Here is a 16,049-nt window from a genome sequence, read left to right as displayed (position 1 = left end):
CTGTTTCCCATCATTGTGCAGCACTATGGAATATGCCGGCCCTATATAAATAAAGGATATTATCATTAGAAACCATGAAAGGCCGCCATTGTAGAAAGTATGATGTCAGGATGTTCCAGTCCCAGTCACAAGAGATAAGGAAACACCTTTCTAGTATTACAACCAAGGGGTAGCGCTCCCAACAAGACGCGCTTCAGTGGTTTCCATGCCGGCTCAGGATGTAATACAATAGTGAAGTGATGATATGTGTCCGGGGCCTGCCAGATGGAGCGTGTCTCAGCAATGGTCCGAGGAGTCACTTCCTACTCCATGGAAAGGGAAAAGGGGGATCGGAAACTCCTCCTAGCGTTCTGCTTTCTAAAGGAATGAAAGTGGAGGATGTGTCTGCTTCATGTGATACAAGGAAACCGCACATCCCGGCCTTCCTCGGTCACAGAGCAGGGCCCGGATTAACCCTGTGCAGCCTGATCATGTCTATTAACATACGTTTGACTATACAAAGGGGAGACTTAATAAGACTGGCGCAAGACGTACCCAAATTATTTGGACACTCAAGTGGGCTCCCATGTGCCAAAATTAAAATGTGCACCGGCCTGGAACTGGTGCAAATATCCGGTATATTTCATCCCAACTTTTTGGGTTTGGGTCCCACAGTAAATTTTGTATTTGGACCCAGTTACGCCTCTGCATATGAAGGTACTGTAGGGTCAATACACCTCTATGGGTGCTGTGTTATGTTAGGCTAGGGTCACATCTGCAGATTCTGCTGAAAAGCGATGGACACCCTGCAGACATTATAGTCTATGTGGTCCTTGGGTGTCCGTGTGTCGCCGCTGTTTTAGTGGATGCGCTCTCTGTTGTGCAGGTCTGCTGGGGGAATGATGGAGAGCCCAGCACAAGTGTGAACCTAACCTTACTGTGTAAGCAGAGGCATCAGTCTAAGCAATAAAAAGTTTGTGACCCCTTTCCACCTTCCCTCCAGGTCTTTTTGCAACCTCAGTTATCAGGGCCCAGGTGTGACATCTAATTCTTCACCCCTATAGCATCCATACCTGTCCGCATGAGGTCTTAGAATGGGAATGAGCTATATTAAGTTCTATTGTGTATTTCTAGGCACACGTCGCTCCTAATGGTACATTGTCTATAATGTTTCCTGTAAGAGAATACCACATTTTGTTTTATGTGAAGTCTCTTTGAACTTGAGATTCAATGGAATAAACAACTGAAAACTTGAAAAGGCAGATTTCTAAGAAGAAGACAGACGTAAAGATTCTTGACATTTCATCAAGTTATTAGAAGCTGACGGCTGAGCGCAGCCAGACAATGTCAGATGTCAGTAACATAGGAACGCCAGGTAGCTGTCAGTCAGGCAGGTGTTACCAGCTTAGTTATCATAAGATCTGCGTGGTGACTGCTCCGAAAGAATGTGCCCCCTACCCTCAAATTATATTACTAGTAATTACCGTATAAGTCAATGAGTCAGCCATTTTCAGCCATGTTGTTGTTACATCTGTGTCTCTACCCATGTACAGCACGTATGGTCATATAATATAAAATAATATAAAACACAAGGCAAAGTGACATTTATCCCCTGTATGTGCACCTTAGGTATCTAGTTATGCAATCACACTTCTCTATTGTTCCATAATTAGGTTGAATTGCCCTTCAGGTCTCTAGGAAAGCTGGGTAATAAGTATTGCGGAGCTCTAATGGTAGCATTGCTGCTTACTTTATTGGAGCAATGGCAGCACCCATGATTTGATGACACTAACCTATCTATCTGCAGGGCTTGGGTGATATGCTGGTTCTGGTGACACTAACCTATCTATCTGCAGGGCTGGGGTGATATGCTGGGTCTGGTGACACTAACCTATCTATCTGCAGGGCTGGGGTGATATGCTGGTTCTGGTGACACTAACCTATCTATCTGCAGGGCTGGGGTGATATGCTGGTTCTGGTGACACTAACCTATCTATCTGCAGGACTGGGGTGATATGCTGGGTCTGGTGACACTAACCTATCTATCTGCAGGACTGGGGTGATATGCTGGTTCTGGTGACCATAACCTATCTATCTGCAGGGCTGGGGTGATATGCTGGTTCTGGTGACCATAACCGATCTATCTGCAGGACTGGGGTGATATGCTGGATCTGGTGACACTAACCTATCTATCTGCAGGACTGAGGTGATATGCTGGTTCTGGTGACAGTAACCTATCTATCTGCAGGGCTGGGGTGATATGCTGGGTCTGGTGACACTAACCTATCTATCTGCAGGACTGGGGTGATATGCTGGTTCTGGTGACCATAACCTATCTATCTGCGGGGCTGGAGTGATATGCTGGGTCTAGTGACACTAACTTATCTATCTGCAGGGCTGGGGTGATATGCTGGTTCTGGTGACACTAACCTATCTATCTGCAGGGCTGGGGTGATGTACTGGTTCTGGTGACAGACTCCCTTTTAATAATATGCCCCCCCCCCCCTCAAAAAAGAGCTAATAAATGAAATGTGATGTGGAACAAAATACATTTTTGGATTTTTTTATATGCATGCCTCACTTTTTTTAATAATAAAATATTATTTTTCGAATTAACAGGAAAGAAAACCTAAAGACTCAGAAAAGCGAGGGGATCAGCGTTGTGGCCAGAAGAAAATGGAAAAATGCTCCCCATCCCACAGGCCGCCCCCTTCCGTTGTGACGCAGAGTCATAATTCCAAGCCTCCTCTCAAGGAAAGAAAGTCCTCAAAGTCTGAGCGAGGTGAGGATCAACTTTAAAGTGCTAATATTTGGGTCATCCCTTCTGGAGGACAGTGCATATATGTGCGTGATAAGGACAGGCGATTAGTTTGAACGTAAAGTGTGTAATACTTCATTTGTCCTGCAGTGGTGCTGAATTGAATTGAACACTTGCTGCCATATTCTCCAGCTGATTAGAGATAATCACTGGACCCTGGCAATGATAAGGGATTTTGCAAAGTAGACAACACCTTTAAGGGTTCTTTTCTCTGTGTACTTACTGTATACTGGCTTAATATTGAGGGTAATGTAAAAACAGTATGCAGTAAGTTGCCAAGCTCCCCCTAGTGGTGGCTACAGACAGACAGAATTGTAATATCTTATTCTTAGTGTCCTTGCTAGTTAGTTATCTGGAAATAACAATTTTTTTTTTCAGATTAAGTCATGAAATTAAATGTTTTTTTGTTTGTTTTTTTTTTTTAATTCTATTTGCTGTTGCGTGATAAAGTTGGGCTTCTAAAACATATCATTAAGGGATCAGAGATATGAAAATGACCATGATACGTGGGTGGATTTCACTAAACAATTATTCTCTTTATGTAATTAAGTAATTATATGGCGATTGAGTCTAATCTTCACAGGCCAAAGGCTCAGTGGCCCTTTAAAATTGTTTCCTAAGCAACACCAACACTATTTTTGAGCAGAACTTTTTTTTTTTGCATTGCTTGTAAACCTTTAACTACTATCCACATGGATAAACATAAACCTCGGTCTGTCATATATGGGAAACTGACTCAGGCCCATTCGCTTGTATCTATAGATATAGATGGGACGACTGTGATTACTGGGAATATAGGTAGCAAGAGTGGCTATGAAGGGTTAAAAAATGGCCACTTCTCGACAGTAGTCATGATATAGTTGATTTTTTCCCAAGCAAACTATATTTTTGCCATTATTCTTTCCTCATTACTCATCTTGGAGGAAACGGTAGTCGGAGAACATGTACGTCTAGCACCTACGTCTAGCAATTAGTCATGTCAGAACATTGCTGACTGTAACAATTGATGTTCTATTCCTTTTTTTTTCAGAATCCATCGCAAGGTTAAGCCCCTTCCATGAAGTTAGATTAAATAAGACGGCATGCGTCACCTCCTGCTCTTTAGAATATTTGGAGTTGCAAAGTCCAGATCCAAGAACGCCCAAGATCATGAGACGTCAAGACTCCCACTCACAAGAGACTGTGAACATGAACATGGGTGTTCGCATGAGGGAACCTCATCTGAATGTTGTACGTTCCTTTGAATCTGTGAATAGAGAAGACCAGATAGAGTTGTCTCCTTCTCACCAGTATCGAGTCATTGGTTCCCCCGTTTCCTTCTCCCCACGTCATTCCAGTGAAAGAACTCTTTCCCCGATCTTTCAGTTTGACAACACAACTCCCGTGAAGGCTCATTCCACTCTCTCATCTTTCACGTATGAGGACAAAAGTAGCCCATCTAGTTCTGAATCTATGTCCCCAACTTCTCCCCATTCCCCATCATGTAACAATAACATTTCCGGCAACTTGGGGAGCCCAAACTGTGTTAGGAGCCGAGGTCGATTTCCCATGATGGGCATTGGACAGATGTTGAGAAAGAGGAGTCAGGTAACTTCTCCTAAACCTGAAAACTGCTTGGAATCTCGACTGCCACCTTTGCAACAGATGAGTCCAGGTTATGCCAGTTTCAACTCCACCGATATGAACGGGTTTTGCTGATTGGACATGTTTTTGGGAACTTTATTTGAGGGCTCAAACCCTGATGTAGAAAGCGGAGAACTTGACTATATTTGTAAATGTGAATTTTGTAATATTCCTCATTGTATCAAGAACATTTGTGTTCTATTTTATGCATTGATAAATTCATCACTTCCGTGAATTGCACTTCTAGGGCAGCGATGCCATCGAAACTACAAGAGCTCTGTCTGGTACAGTACAAAAATATGGACAAAAAAATTCTGCAAATATTACTATTGGACAATTTTGTGGACAGGCAGAAGTGCAGAGTTCTACTGTAACTAATCTTTTTGAAATAAACCATACTGTGGTCTGCTGACACTACCTACCATGGACCAAATCTGGTTTCTAAGCTGTTCATTTTCTACTCTGACCTTGATGCACTTGGGAACGCTACGGAACTGGAACAACTTATTGTAAGTGGTTGTTGTAAACATTGAGGATTTTTCTCATTGTACATCAGAGTGTTATGAGGTTGAGAGCTTGCCACCGTTTTCTTCACGCCCATTGTTTGAAGTCATTTTGTCTTGATTTTATTCCTCACGCAGGTTTTTTTTTTTTAATATAAAACCTTTAAGTTGCTGCTTGAACACTGAAGAACAAAAGTTGACCTTGTATTTGGTACATCTAAGTTAAACTTGAACTTTCTGGTAGAAAATTGTGTAATATCGGCAACTTAATTTTATTTAAGACAATTTTTTTAACAAAAATTTGGTGTGTTCTGAATGGTCCCCAACCAAAACAAAGTACCGTGAGTCAAGACCATATTGGTGACCACACATAAGAACAAAGTTGATTTTGTTGAACAAAATTTGGAATTTGTATTTGGAAGTACAAACTCTCCCCCAAATTTCAACATGCCCGATCCCTTGTTTTTATTGGAGATAAGCCATGGTGGGTTATTCCAGTCTCCCCAGTGAGGACACAAGCATGTTTAATAGAGGAGAACATACAAGGCTTTGGAGGGGGGTTTGGACTAGGAAGTTGGAAAATTTTTATCAGGGGTTTGGAAAAAATTTTGAACGTTTGAAAAATTGGACTATATCACCTTCTACGTTGACACATTGTCTTCTTGAACCCAAAAATGAGCTATGAAAGTATAATTTAAGTAAAGTTAGCCCCATCGAATAATGGGTTTCTAAACTGGCCAAGCAGAGTAAGCAAAAAGTTGCATTTTCCTCTACAGTATAGACATGATTTTAACAAAACTTGCCAGCAACCGAGACTAGATCCCCCATTTACCGTATTTTTCAGACTATAAGACGCACTTTTTTTCCCCCAAATTTGGGGGGAAAAGAAGGGTGCGTCTTATAGGCCGAATGTGGCGCCTGGCATCCGCTGTAATAGAGAGGCGGAAGCCGGCAAGTGACAGACGCCATTACAGGTGCCGGGGCCTGCGACATCGCTGCGCTCCTCTGCCCTGCATGAAGCCAGCAGCGGGAGGAGTGATGCTATTCCGCTCCTCCGTCCCCCCGCCGCTGGCTTCATGCAGGGCAGGGCAGCGATGTCTCAGGCCCCGGCGTCTATCTCTCACCGGCATCCGCCTCTCTAGTACAGCGGATGCCGGGTCAGTATCGGTGGCCCCTTCTCCCCCGGGGCCGGTCCCCACCGGCCCCGTACCTGTAAAGTTGCAGGCCGGCTCCTGCGCGGCGATATCGCAGGAGCCGACCTGTTCGGGTGACAGCCGGGAGCCTAATGAGGCTCCCAGGCCTGTCACGGCTATATATTAGTATTGCGGCTGGGTCTATTTAAAATAGTAAAAAAAAAAAAAAAAAAAAAAAGCTTTAAAAATATGAAATAAATAAAAGTTATAAATCACCTCCTGTCCCTAGAATACATATATAAAAGTAGAAAATCATATATCATAAACCACCGGGGTTTTTTTTCAATAAAAGGTGATCTAAGCAATAGATATTCCCCAAAATGGTATAACTAAAAAGTACTTCTGGCCCCGCAAAAAAAACCACTCTATGCGTCCCCGTACAGCTGCAGGGTCACCTGTCAATGTGGCCTTGCAGCTGTTGCAAAACTACAACTCCCATATATTAAATATTTTACCAGTTTTTGCTTCAAAATTTTTTTTCCCTATTTTCCTCCTCTAAAACCTAGGTGCGTCTTATAGTCCGAAAAATACGGTAATTTATTGAAACACAACTACCGAGTCTTCGCTCTCTTCTTGAAGTGAAGCTAATCCCAGATTTACTCCATAATCCTCCCGTTACTTATCATTATATTGATGTTTTCCTAACAGGCAGACAAAGTAGAATGGAAAAGATCCACATTTTTGAAAATATTTTTGTAGCATTTTGAAGAAAAGCGGTCTGTTTCCCAGAAGTTTTGTGTTTGTTTGGGACCTTCTAAGTAAACCAAGTTTATCCTTCTGAAATTTTTGTTCTATAGAAAAAAAAAACCACCTACTCAACATTTTTGGAATGAGTCTTCTAGTTTACATACCAGGAAAGAACAAAGGACGCGTAAAAACCTTTATGTCTCAGCTTACAGGGCCACAGCCAAGTGACAATGAATACGAAGGCATGTCTTTGTATATCTGTCTTTAAGACACCTCTGTTGTTCTGGCTATTTAGAGAGATCAAAGTTTTCTTCTTTTTTTTGTACTTGGTTTTTGTTCTCCATCAGAGATTGACATTTTATACTCTTATTTTCGCAGGATGGTCAGGGTGGTGTAGGATGTTTATGTCTAACCTATCTAGTCATATGGACTTATTCCCACATTTATATTTTGTACCCATTCAGGCGACGTTCTCATCTGTGCCAGGTGTCCGTCCGTCACTGACTCCATTGTTTTTTGTCTTCTGCAGTAGTTTAACCATTTGGACTAACTTTGCTACATCTGTATATCAAATTGAATGGGTTTTCTTGTAACACGTATTACCTAATAGGTGGATAGGAGAGGGGGTTTCAGCGGCTGAACGCCATGATCATAAGTTCCCAACATTCGGCACCCCATCTCCCCCCTTCTGAATAATTACACTGGATAAAGATGCAATGGAACTAGGGTTGAGCGATCGGGATCGGAAAAGATCGGATTCCGATTGGCGATCGAGTAAATTTCACAATCCCGATCGGAATTCCGACCTGATCTTTTCCAGCGGGATATAGATTGGAGGTTATCTCAAGATCGGCTCAACCCTAAAAGTGACTTTTCCCATAGAGAAGCATTGACTAGGGTTGAGGATCGCGATCGGATTCCGATTGGCGATCAAGCAAATTTCACGATCGGGATTGAGATCGGCTGGAAAATGATCGGAAATCAGATTTTAAAATCGATCTTGAAATCTCAAGATAGGCTCAACCCTAAATGGAACCCATCCATTCCATATAAAGTTAGCCATATACTTTATTCAAAGAACAGTTAAACCTCCAGTCACCTCCATATACTTGTAGCCACAGCTCGGCCAAGAATGCATGTGTCATTAATGTGAAAGGGAAGTAACCACCTCCAGTCGCCTCTTAGGGTATGACAATGGATTCCGCGTGTGAACATTCCGTTGCGGCTAGCCGTGCGGTATGCCCATGCAGTGCACTGGCATCCTGTTGCGGCATTCCACTCCAGATTAGGCCGGAATGAATGGGCCTAATCGGGAGGGAGTGTTGCGCCGTGGACACCGTGACTGAGTCAGCCGTGGAATCTGTTGCAATATAGGGCATGTCGGGAGTGAGTGGCTCCCATTCAAGTCAGTGTAAGCTGTTTTTGGCAGCATATTTTAATGTGGATTCTGCGTCAAAATCTGCTGCCAAAAAACTCAGTGTGAACATACCTTTATGGTGGCCTGGGTAGAAGTAAATTGTAAATGTGAAAATTCAACAGCTCAATCCTTCCTCGGGAGAATCTGAGAATACTGCCATACACATTACATGGACATCCCACCAACATCAGTATGTTCAGTTGACCTTACTCTAATGTGTATGGCCGCCCTAATGGGGTTTTCCTATGAACATAACCATATTTAAAGTTATAGACAATTGAAGAGTTTTCAAGACTTTTTCTAACCATCTTAGAAGTGACATCTGTTGTCTTGATACAACCATGGATGCAGGGACTTTCTATGGTCTGGGACTTGTCACAAACCAAGCCATGATGTCCCGGTCGTGGCTTAAGTCCAATACTTCCATTTTGTTTTGGCATAAGAATCAAATGGCTTAGAGGTCTTGCAATGACCCCGTCCCTAGTCTGTATCCAACAACACACAATCTGATTGGACTGAATTGTAAAATGTGAATCCATGGATTCCTAAAAATAGGAAAGAACTTTTGTTTACAAAAGAAAAAACCTGGGCAGGTGTCTTGGTACACAAGGATTTATCCCCCACCCTAGATACTTATGACTTGTTGATTCAGGCTGGTGAAGGAGCTATAGTTTACCTTTGGCTTAAAGAGGACCTGTCACCATATCTGAAAAGCCCGATGACATACATCATCTTGTGGACGCTGTCCCCCTGAGTAGTTTTGTTTAACCAAATCCATTCAGACATTCCAAAGATATAACTCCTGTTAGTATTGATACAAATTAGTGTTTATTAGCCAAGTTGGGCGGTAACACAGTGGTTTCTGTGTCTTACTATATGTTATGCAGTGTTACTACATTCTAATTTCTATCTATACTAAAAGGGCTTATATCTTTGGAATAGCTGAACAGGTTTGGATAAACAAAATCATGGATGTCATTGGGTTTTATTAGACCTGGTCCTCTTTAAGATACCAGGAGAATTTCTTTGTCTACTTTTTGGAACATTTTTCGAATAGTAGTTTGTGCAATGGTTTTAGCCTATTCCTTACATGTCGGACCTCTATTCTGGCTATGAAGGGGCTACCAAGTCTGGAAACCTCTCTATGGCTAAGGCCCCATGGGACGATCCACAGTGCTAAAGCGCTGCTGGAAAAACCATGGCGGGAATGCATCGCGGTTCTTGAACAGAAATTCGCAGAGTTTTCCTCCTTGGATTTTCTGTTACAATTATATCTACAGGGAAGACGCCGGCATTTCGATAGATATAATTGACATGCTGCAATTTCCAAAACCGTGCCGGTTTGGGATTCACACGTCACTATTTTGGTAAGGGATTTGCATCAGTAATTCTGAGTGGAGACCACAAAGGTTTGAAGGTATTTGCACCTGTTCTGAGTTTTCAGCACCCACCTTTTGGCAAATCACTGACCAAAACACTGATGTGTGAATAAGTCCTAAGACTGACTTGGAACAGGTATTGCTGTAAGACAACCTTTTTCCCCTGGAATTTGATGACTGTTGAAAGGACCCAACTGATTTAATTTTCCCCAATGAGATCAAGAGGAACCATTGTCAACCATTCATGGTCCCTGGAGGTCCCTACTTTTTATGTAGAACAAATGGTTAATTTTATTTCACGCACGCTGATCCTTTCAGCCCGTTTTTGCACTCGTGGAATCTGTCCTAATAACATGTGTCGAGCAATGCCTGATGCTGACTCCACCAGATCCGTCAGCTCTCGGATTGTACCAAGGAATGTTTTTGAAGAAGATGTTAATTTGGGCAGAAATACATGAACATACTACGTGAATATGTAATTAGCGCTTATTGTTCGGAGTCGCTCAAGATGTGGCAAACAGCAAATGTTCCCCTCCCCTCTCCTCGCCATGTGTAACATAAGCCGCCATCAGATGCAGATTGTCTCTGTGTAATGTGGATGGAATTTGCATTGTACCTTCTATTTAATGCACATTTTTTATTGTAATTGAAACATTTTCATAAAATCACATTTCTTGAAACACATCGTCTTCTGTCTTATGTGAAATGCGAGCTTGATTACTGTATGTAAAATTATTTGGGAACTGCGCTACCTCACCCCTCCTGTGCCCATTATACCCCAGCGGTGTTGGCAACCCTGAAAAAAAATCCTTGAAATACTTCACTTTTGACAACTATTTTACAAAATGTCGCAGTAGGGTTCTTCATAAATAAATGCCATATTGTGCTCCTTTCGAGTCGCATGTTTCTTCTCTGTTCACATTTAAAGCGACAGTCAGCCTTATGATGGATTTAGGCATGTGGCCCCATAATGGAGTCAAATCGGAGTTCCTTTAACCCTCTTTTTCAATTTTTGACCCTTCGCCTTCCAAAGGTCAAAACTTTTTTATTTTTCCATTCCCAGAGCCGTATTATTGTACTTCATGATACCGTTTCTTGTTCTGTAGGATGTTTGGGGAAGCTGGAAAAAAATCACAACGAGGTGGAATTGGGAAAAAACGGTGGCATTCACTGTGCAGCCAAAATGAGGTCACCTGTATTCTAGGGGTCGGTACGATTCAGTTGATACCTTAAATTTATTTTACTTGTCCCCTTGCTCTGAATGAAATATTGGGGGACGACAAACCCCTAGACATAGAATGTGCCTCGGATCCTTTTTGTGATGTGACTGCCACATACTGTGCCCATCTTAGGGTTCATTCACATGGAGCTAGCGGAAAAAGGAACCCATCGAAGTCAATGGGGGGCTTTTTTTCCACGTGGATTCTGACATGGATTCAGTGTCCAAATCAGCGCCAAAAAACTCTGCGTGAGTGGACCCTTAGGCCGGGTTCACACGATGTATTATGGCACGTCAAGTGGTACGTAGACGGCGCGGGAGCTTTTGCGGGCCGTATACGCTCCCATCGTTTTCAATGGGAGCTGGTACCGTATACGCGGCGCTATTTTGCGGCCGTGATTTTGCGGCGGCCACAGAATAGCGCCGCATATACGGTACATAGCAAAATCTGCAACAAAAAAGCTGCGATTCTACAACATGGGGACTCTGCCTTAAACGAGTTGTCCAGGCAAAAATGGACAACCCCTTTAACTTTTAAATCAGCTAGGGGTAGTGGAAATTTTTTTTAAAAAAATTCATACTCACCTGTCCCGATGCTCCAGTGTCCTTCCAGCGCGTTCCAGTTCTTCTGCTCAACTGGTCTCTTCCTGAAGCCGCTGATTGGCCTCAGTGATCACGTGACCACTGAGGCCAATCAGGGAAGAGCAAGTGATGTCACTACCTGTGACATCACAAGTCTCTTCCTGAGGCATGCAGAGACTGCTGATTGGCCTCAGCAGTCACATGACTGCTGAGGCCAATCAGTGGCTTCAATGGAACTCCGGGAGAGACCCATTGAGCAGAAGAACTGGAAAGCTCTGGGAGGACACTGGACATCGGGGACAGGTGAATATGATTTTTTTTTTTTTTTTTTAAATTTTCACTGCCCTGGCTGATTTAAAAGTGAAAGTGGTTGTCCATTTTTGCCTGGACAACCCCTTTAAGTTCTGAGTCATCCAGTCTTGGTGGACTCTGATGTTTATTGCCATGGGTTCCGGCATACTATAGAGGTCCGTACATGGAACCTATACAGGAGGACTGGATAACTATTCAGCTGGCAATTCTTCCAGGGCAGGGATAGGCGACCTTCAGCACTCCAGCTGTTGTAAAACTACAACTCCCAGCATGCATACTTGCTCTGCTGTTCTTGTAGCTCTCATGGAAGTGAATGGAGCATGCTGGGAGTTGTAGTCTCACAGCAGCTGGAGAGCCAAAGGTTGCTGATCCCCGTCCTAGGGAATGTATGGCGTTCCGATAGACATGATTATGTATCTGGAAGGTTTGTATGCAGAAAAACTCTGCACATCTAGAGGAGCGAATATCCCACAGCATGAATAACACAGAGAGCCGACACACGGCTGCAGAGCTGTCACTATGTGTTCTCCAGGGTCATATAAATGAATAATTCAGTGCACCAGAAACGTATACAGAAGACATATCCGGCCTCCCATTACAAAGAGACGAAGCTTCTCCTTCAATTATTAAACACACTTGCATAATATCAGCCATTACATCTTCTTTTTTTTCATCTTTCTCCCAGACGCGTCGGACTCTTTAGGCTGCAGTTTCCCTTTAATGAAGAAAGCAAAATCTGAGCAACAGTTGCCATGGTAAAGGGCCTGCATCTTCTTTCCAGAAACTAATAAGTGGATGTGGCCAGAAGATTCCTCTCGTCCTGATTAGCTACAAAAATAGAAACAATTTCTAGAGAATATCTGTAGATCTGCGGAGGGTTTATTTGGCAGGAAAGGTGAGAGCGCCACAATGTATTAACTCTTCTTATACCGGGACACATTATAGAGGGTGAGTAGCCGTAGTAGTATCATTCTATGGTGGCCATGTACATCAGCTAGTTGGTAGTCCAACTTGTTGAAAACCCCAGCCCTGCAGATAGATAGGTTAGTGTCACCAGAACCAGCATATCACCCCAGCCCTGCAGATAGATAGGTTACTGTCACCAGAACCAATATATCACCCCAGCCCTGCAGATAGATAGGTTAGTGTCACCAGAACCAGCATATCACCCCAGCCCTGCAGATAGATAGGTTACTGTCACCAGAACCAGCATATCACCCCAGCCCTGCAGACAGATAGGTTACTGTCACCAGAACCAGCATATCACCCCAGCCCTGCAGATAGATAGGTTAGTGTCACCAGAACCAGCATATCACCCCAGCCCTGCAGATAGATAGGTTACTGTCACCAGAACCAATATATCACCCCAGCCCTGCAGATAGATAGGTTACTGTCACCAGAACCAATATATCACCCCAGTCCTGCAGATAGATAGGTTAGTGTCACCAGAACCAGCATATCACCCCAGCCCTGCAGATAGATAGGTTAGTGTCACCAGAACCAGCATATCACCCCAGCCCTGCAGACAGATAGGTTACTGTCACCAGAACCAGCATATCACCCCAGCCCTGCAGACAGATAGGTTACTGTCACCAGAACCAGCATATCACCCCAGCCCTGCAGATAGATAGGTTACTGTCACCAGAACCAGCATATCACCCCAGCCCTGCAGATAGATAGGTTAGTGTCACCAGAACCAGTATATCACCCCAGCCCTGCAGATAGATAGGTTAGTGTCACCAGAACCAGTATATCACCCCAGCCCTGCAGATAGATAGGTTACTGTCACCAGAACCAGCATATCACCCCAGCCCTGCAGATAGATAGGTTACTATCACCAGAACCAGCATATCACCCCAGTCCTGCAGATAGATAGGTTACTGTCACCAGAACCAGCATATCACCCCAGCCCTGCAGATAGATAGGTTATAGTCACCGGACCAGCATATCACCCCAGCCCTGCAGATAGATAAGTTACTATCACTAGAACCAGTATATCCCCCCAGCCCTGCAGATAGATAGGTTAGGGTCAGCTGCATCAAAAGCTGTTTTCCACTTGTGAATGACTGCCTTCAATTTTAAGGAACAACAGCCTCATTGCTCCAAAGAGCTAATTTGCATATTGACAAAATTGTAGATAACTCAGCAGCGCAGACATCGATTCACAATGGGAAAAGACTGTTTGATTTAGGTGACACTAACCTATCTATCTGCAGGGTGATGTGCTGGTAACTCCCTTTAATCTTTTAGGCAACCCCTTTGTGAAATATACAATAATAAGAGGGGGGTACAAACTTTGTCATCACCAGATATATATACAGTTTATGTATTATTATATGTATTAGTATGTATAACATCTATAGGTACAGTTGTGAAATCTGATAAACTGTGAACTGCACAGAAGTGTCACAGTGATGTATAGCCATAGACTCAGTAACATTCCTCCTCTGTATACACTGTAACACAGTCTGTGCTGCTGACAGATGACGGCCATGTTTACCAGACTTTTCTCATCTGCTCATGGTTTTTCTAATTGACTCGGCCATCACACGCCGGCTGCTTTACTTTCATATTTTATTTGTATACTGGGTCAGGGTTATGCTATAGGCATGTGACACAATCCAGGGGTTCTGTGTCATCACCAGTCATCGGAGATGATGAATTCAAGGCATGGGGAGGAGGACATGTTTAATCCGTTGCTTGCTCAGGATCAGATGCTGTCTGTGGGTCTTTTTCTAAACCATGTTCCCATAAGATAAGAATGTTCTGTGATAGAATGAAAAATATGGGAAGAAGATACAGAATTAATGAGCCATTGACATCAAGGCTTATCACCCAACTTTCAGGGGACCAAAGGAGGGGCAAAATCTGCAAATGTATCAAAAATCAGACCTTTAGCACTGCCAATTCCCCTTTGGCTTCACCCTATCACACTCAGTCCCCATGTGCCCCAACACATTGGCCCTGCCACTGTATAATGCCCCCTTATGGCTGTCACCTTGATAGCCCCCATACAGTATATCATCCCCCTAAACAGCTTAATTTCCCCACGTGGCCCCTCCACAGTATAATGTCTCCTTATAGACCCACACAGTGTAATATCCTCCTTGTGGCCCCCACACACTATAATGTCCCCTGTGTTATGTCACCTTTATGGGCTTGCACAAAATAATTCCTCCTTGTGGCTCTGTCCCCCTTGTGGCCCTCACAGTATAATGTCCCCTCATCACAGTAAAATTCACAAAAAAGGAAAAGTAATACTAACTTAGGAGGAGGGGTACTACGTCTCATGAAAGAGAGTGCCATATGAGTATTAGGGGACGTAGAAGCCATGACTTAGGATAGGTCAACCATTACATATTGGCAGGGGTCCAACATTCCTTGACCCAAGCCGATGAGCTGTTTAAAGAATCCAAAATGTTCGGGTTAGAATTGCAACCTCTTGGCTACTTACCAATCACTATACATTATCCCTGACATGCCCACAAAAGTGAATGGGAGCGCACACCACCACCATTTCCACCCCCATGGCAGCGCCGACCACCCCCAGTCCCGTCCTCAGTCACTCTGGCTATGCTCACGCTGAACGTGGATCAGAACAAAGGTCCTGGAGTCGTCACTTTATGGAACAACCCCTTTAAGGGTCACTTTTAGGGTTGAGCCGATCTTGACTTTTCAGGATCGATTTTAAAATCCGATTTCTGATCATTTTTCATTCGAACCCGATCTCGATCCCAATTCCGATCCCAATGCAAGTCAATGGGATTTTTTTAATAATCGGAGATCGGATTTTAAAAGCAATCCTATTCACTATACAGCATGGAATCTAACAATTGAACGCTTTAATTGTTAGAATCCACGCTGTGTAGTGAATCACTAAGTAGCCAGAGGATTTTTTTTTAATCCTCTGGCTACTTAGTCCCCCCTGGTGTCCACTTACCTGCAGAGATGGCTGCTCCGGTGCCCAGTGTTCTTCTTCGCTTCGCTGCCGCTCCACGCTGCTCTTCTCGCCTCGCTGCCCTCTGCCTCCCAGATTAGGAGAGTGTGGGTGGGTTAGGAGAGTGTGGGTGGGTACTGGGAGGGGAGACGTCACGTCTCCCCGCCCTGTACCCGCCCACACTCTCCTAAGCCACAAGCCCTGCCTTCCTAGCTCTTTAAACACTAACCTGGGAGGCAGCGGCAGCGAGGCGAGAAGAGCAGCGTGGAGCAGCAGCGAGGCGAAGAAGAACACCAGACACTGCAGATCACCCATCTCTGGAGGTAAGTAGCTACTAGAGATGTTAGTTTAGTCTCCCATTAGAATGAATGGAGGCAGCCGGCGCGCAGGGGGTTAAGGC

The 16,049-nt window shown here is 43.8% G+C and overlaps 1 protein-coding gene across 1 annotated transcript in view; it reads left to right on the top strand.

Moving 5' to 3' along the window:
* HUNK (hormonally up-regulated Neu-associated kinase) overlaps positions 1–5,051 on the top strand; it is a 63,165-nt gene extending 58,114 nt beyond the window's left edge. Inside the window, exons 10-11 of the mRNA XM_075263477.1 lie at positions 2,599–2,761; positions 3,828–5,051. Coding sequence (XP_075119578.1) covers positions 2,599–2,761; positions 3,828–4,495 — 831 coding nt within the window. The 3' untranslated portion in view covers positions 4,496–5,051. The remainder of the gene's footprint in view (positions 1–2,598; positions 2,762–3,827) is intronic.
* Positions 5,052–16,049: the final 10,998 nt, after the last annotated feature.

This window comes from Leptodactylus fuscus, chromosome 2 (genome assembly GCF_031893055.1).
Source record: "Leptodactylus fuscus isolate aLepFus1 chromosome 2, aLepFus1.hap2, whole genome shotgun sequence".
Lineage (NCBI taxonomy): Eukaryota > Metazoa > Chordata > Amphibia > Anura > Leptodactylidae > Leptodactylus > Leptodactylus fuscus.
The sequence above is the reverse complement of the archived record's forward strand: the minus strand, read 5'-3'. Positions and strand labels throughout refer to the sequence as shown.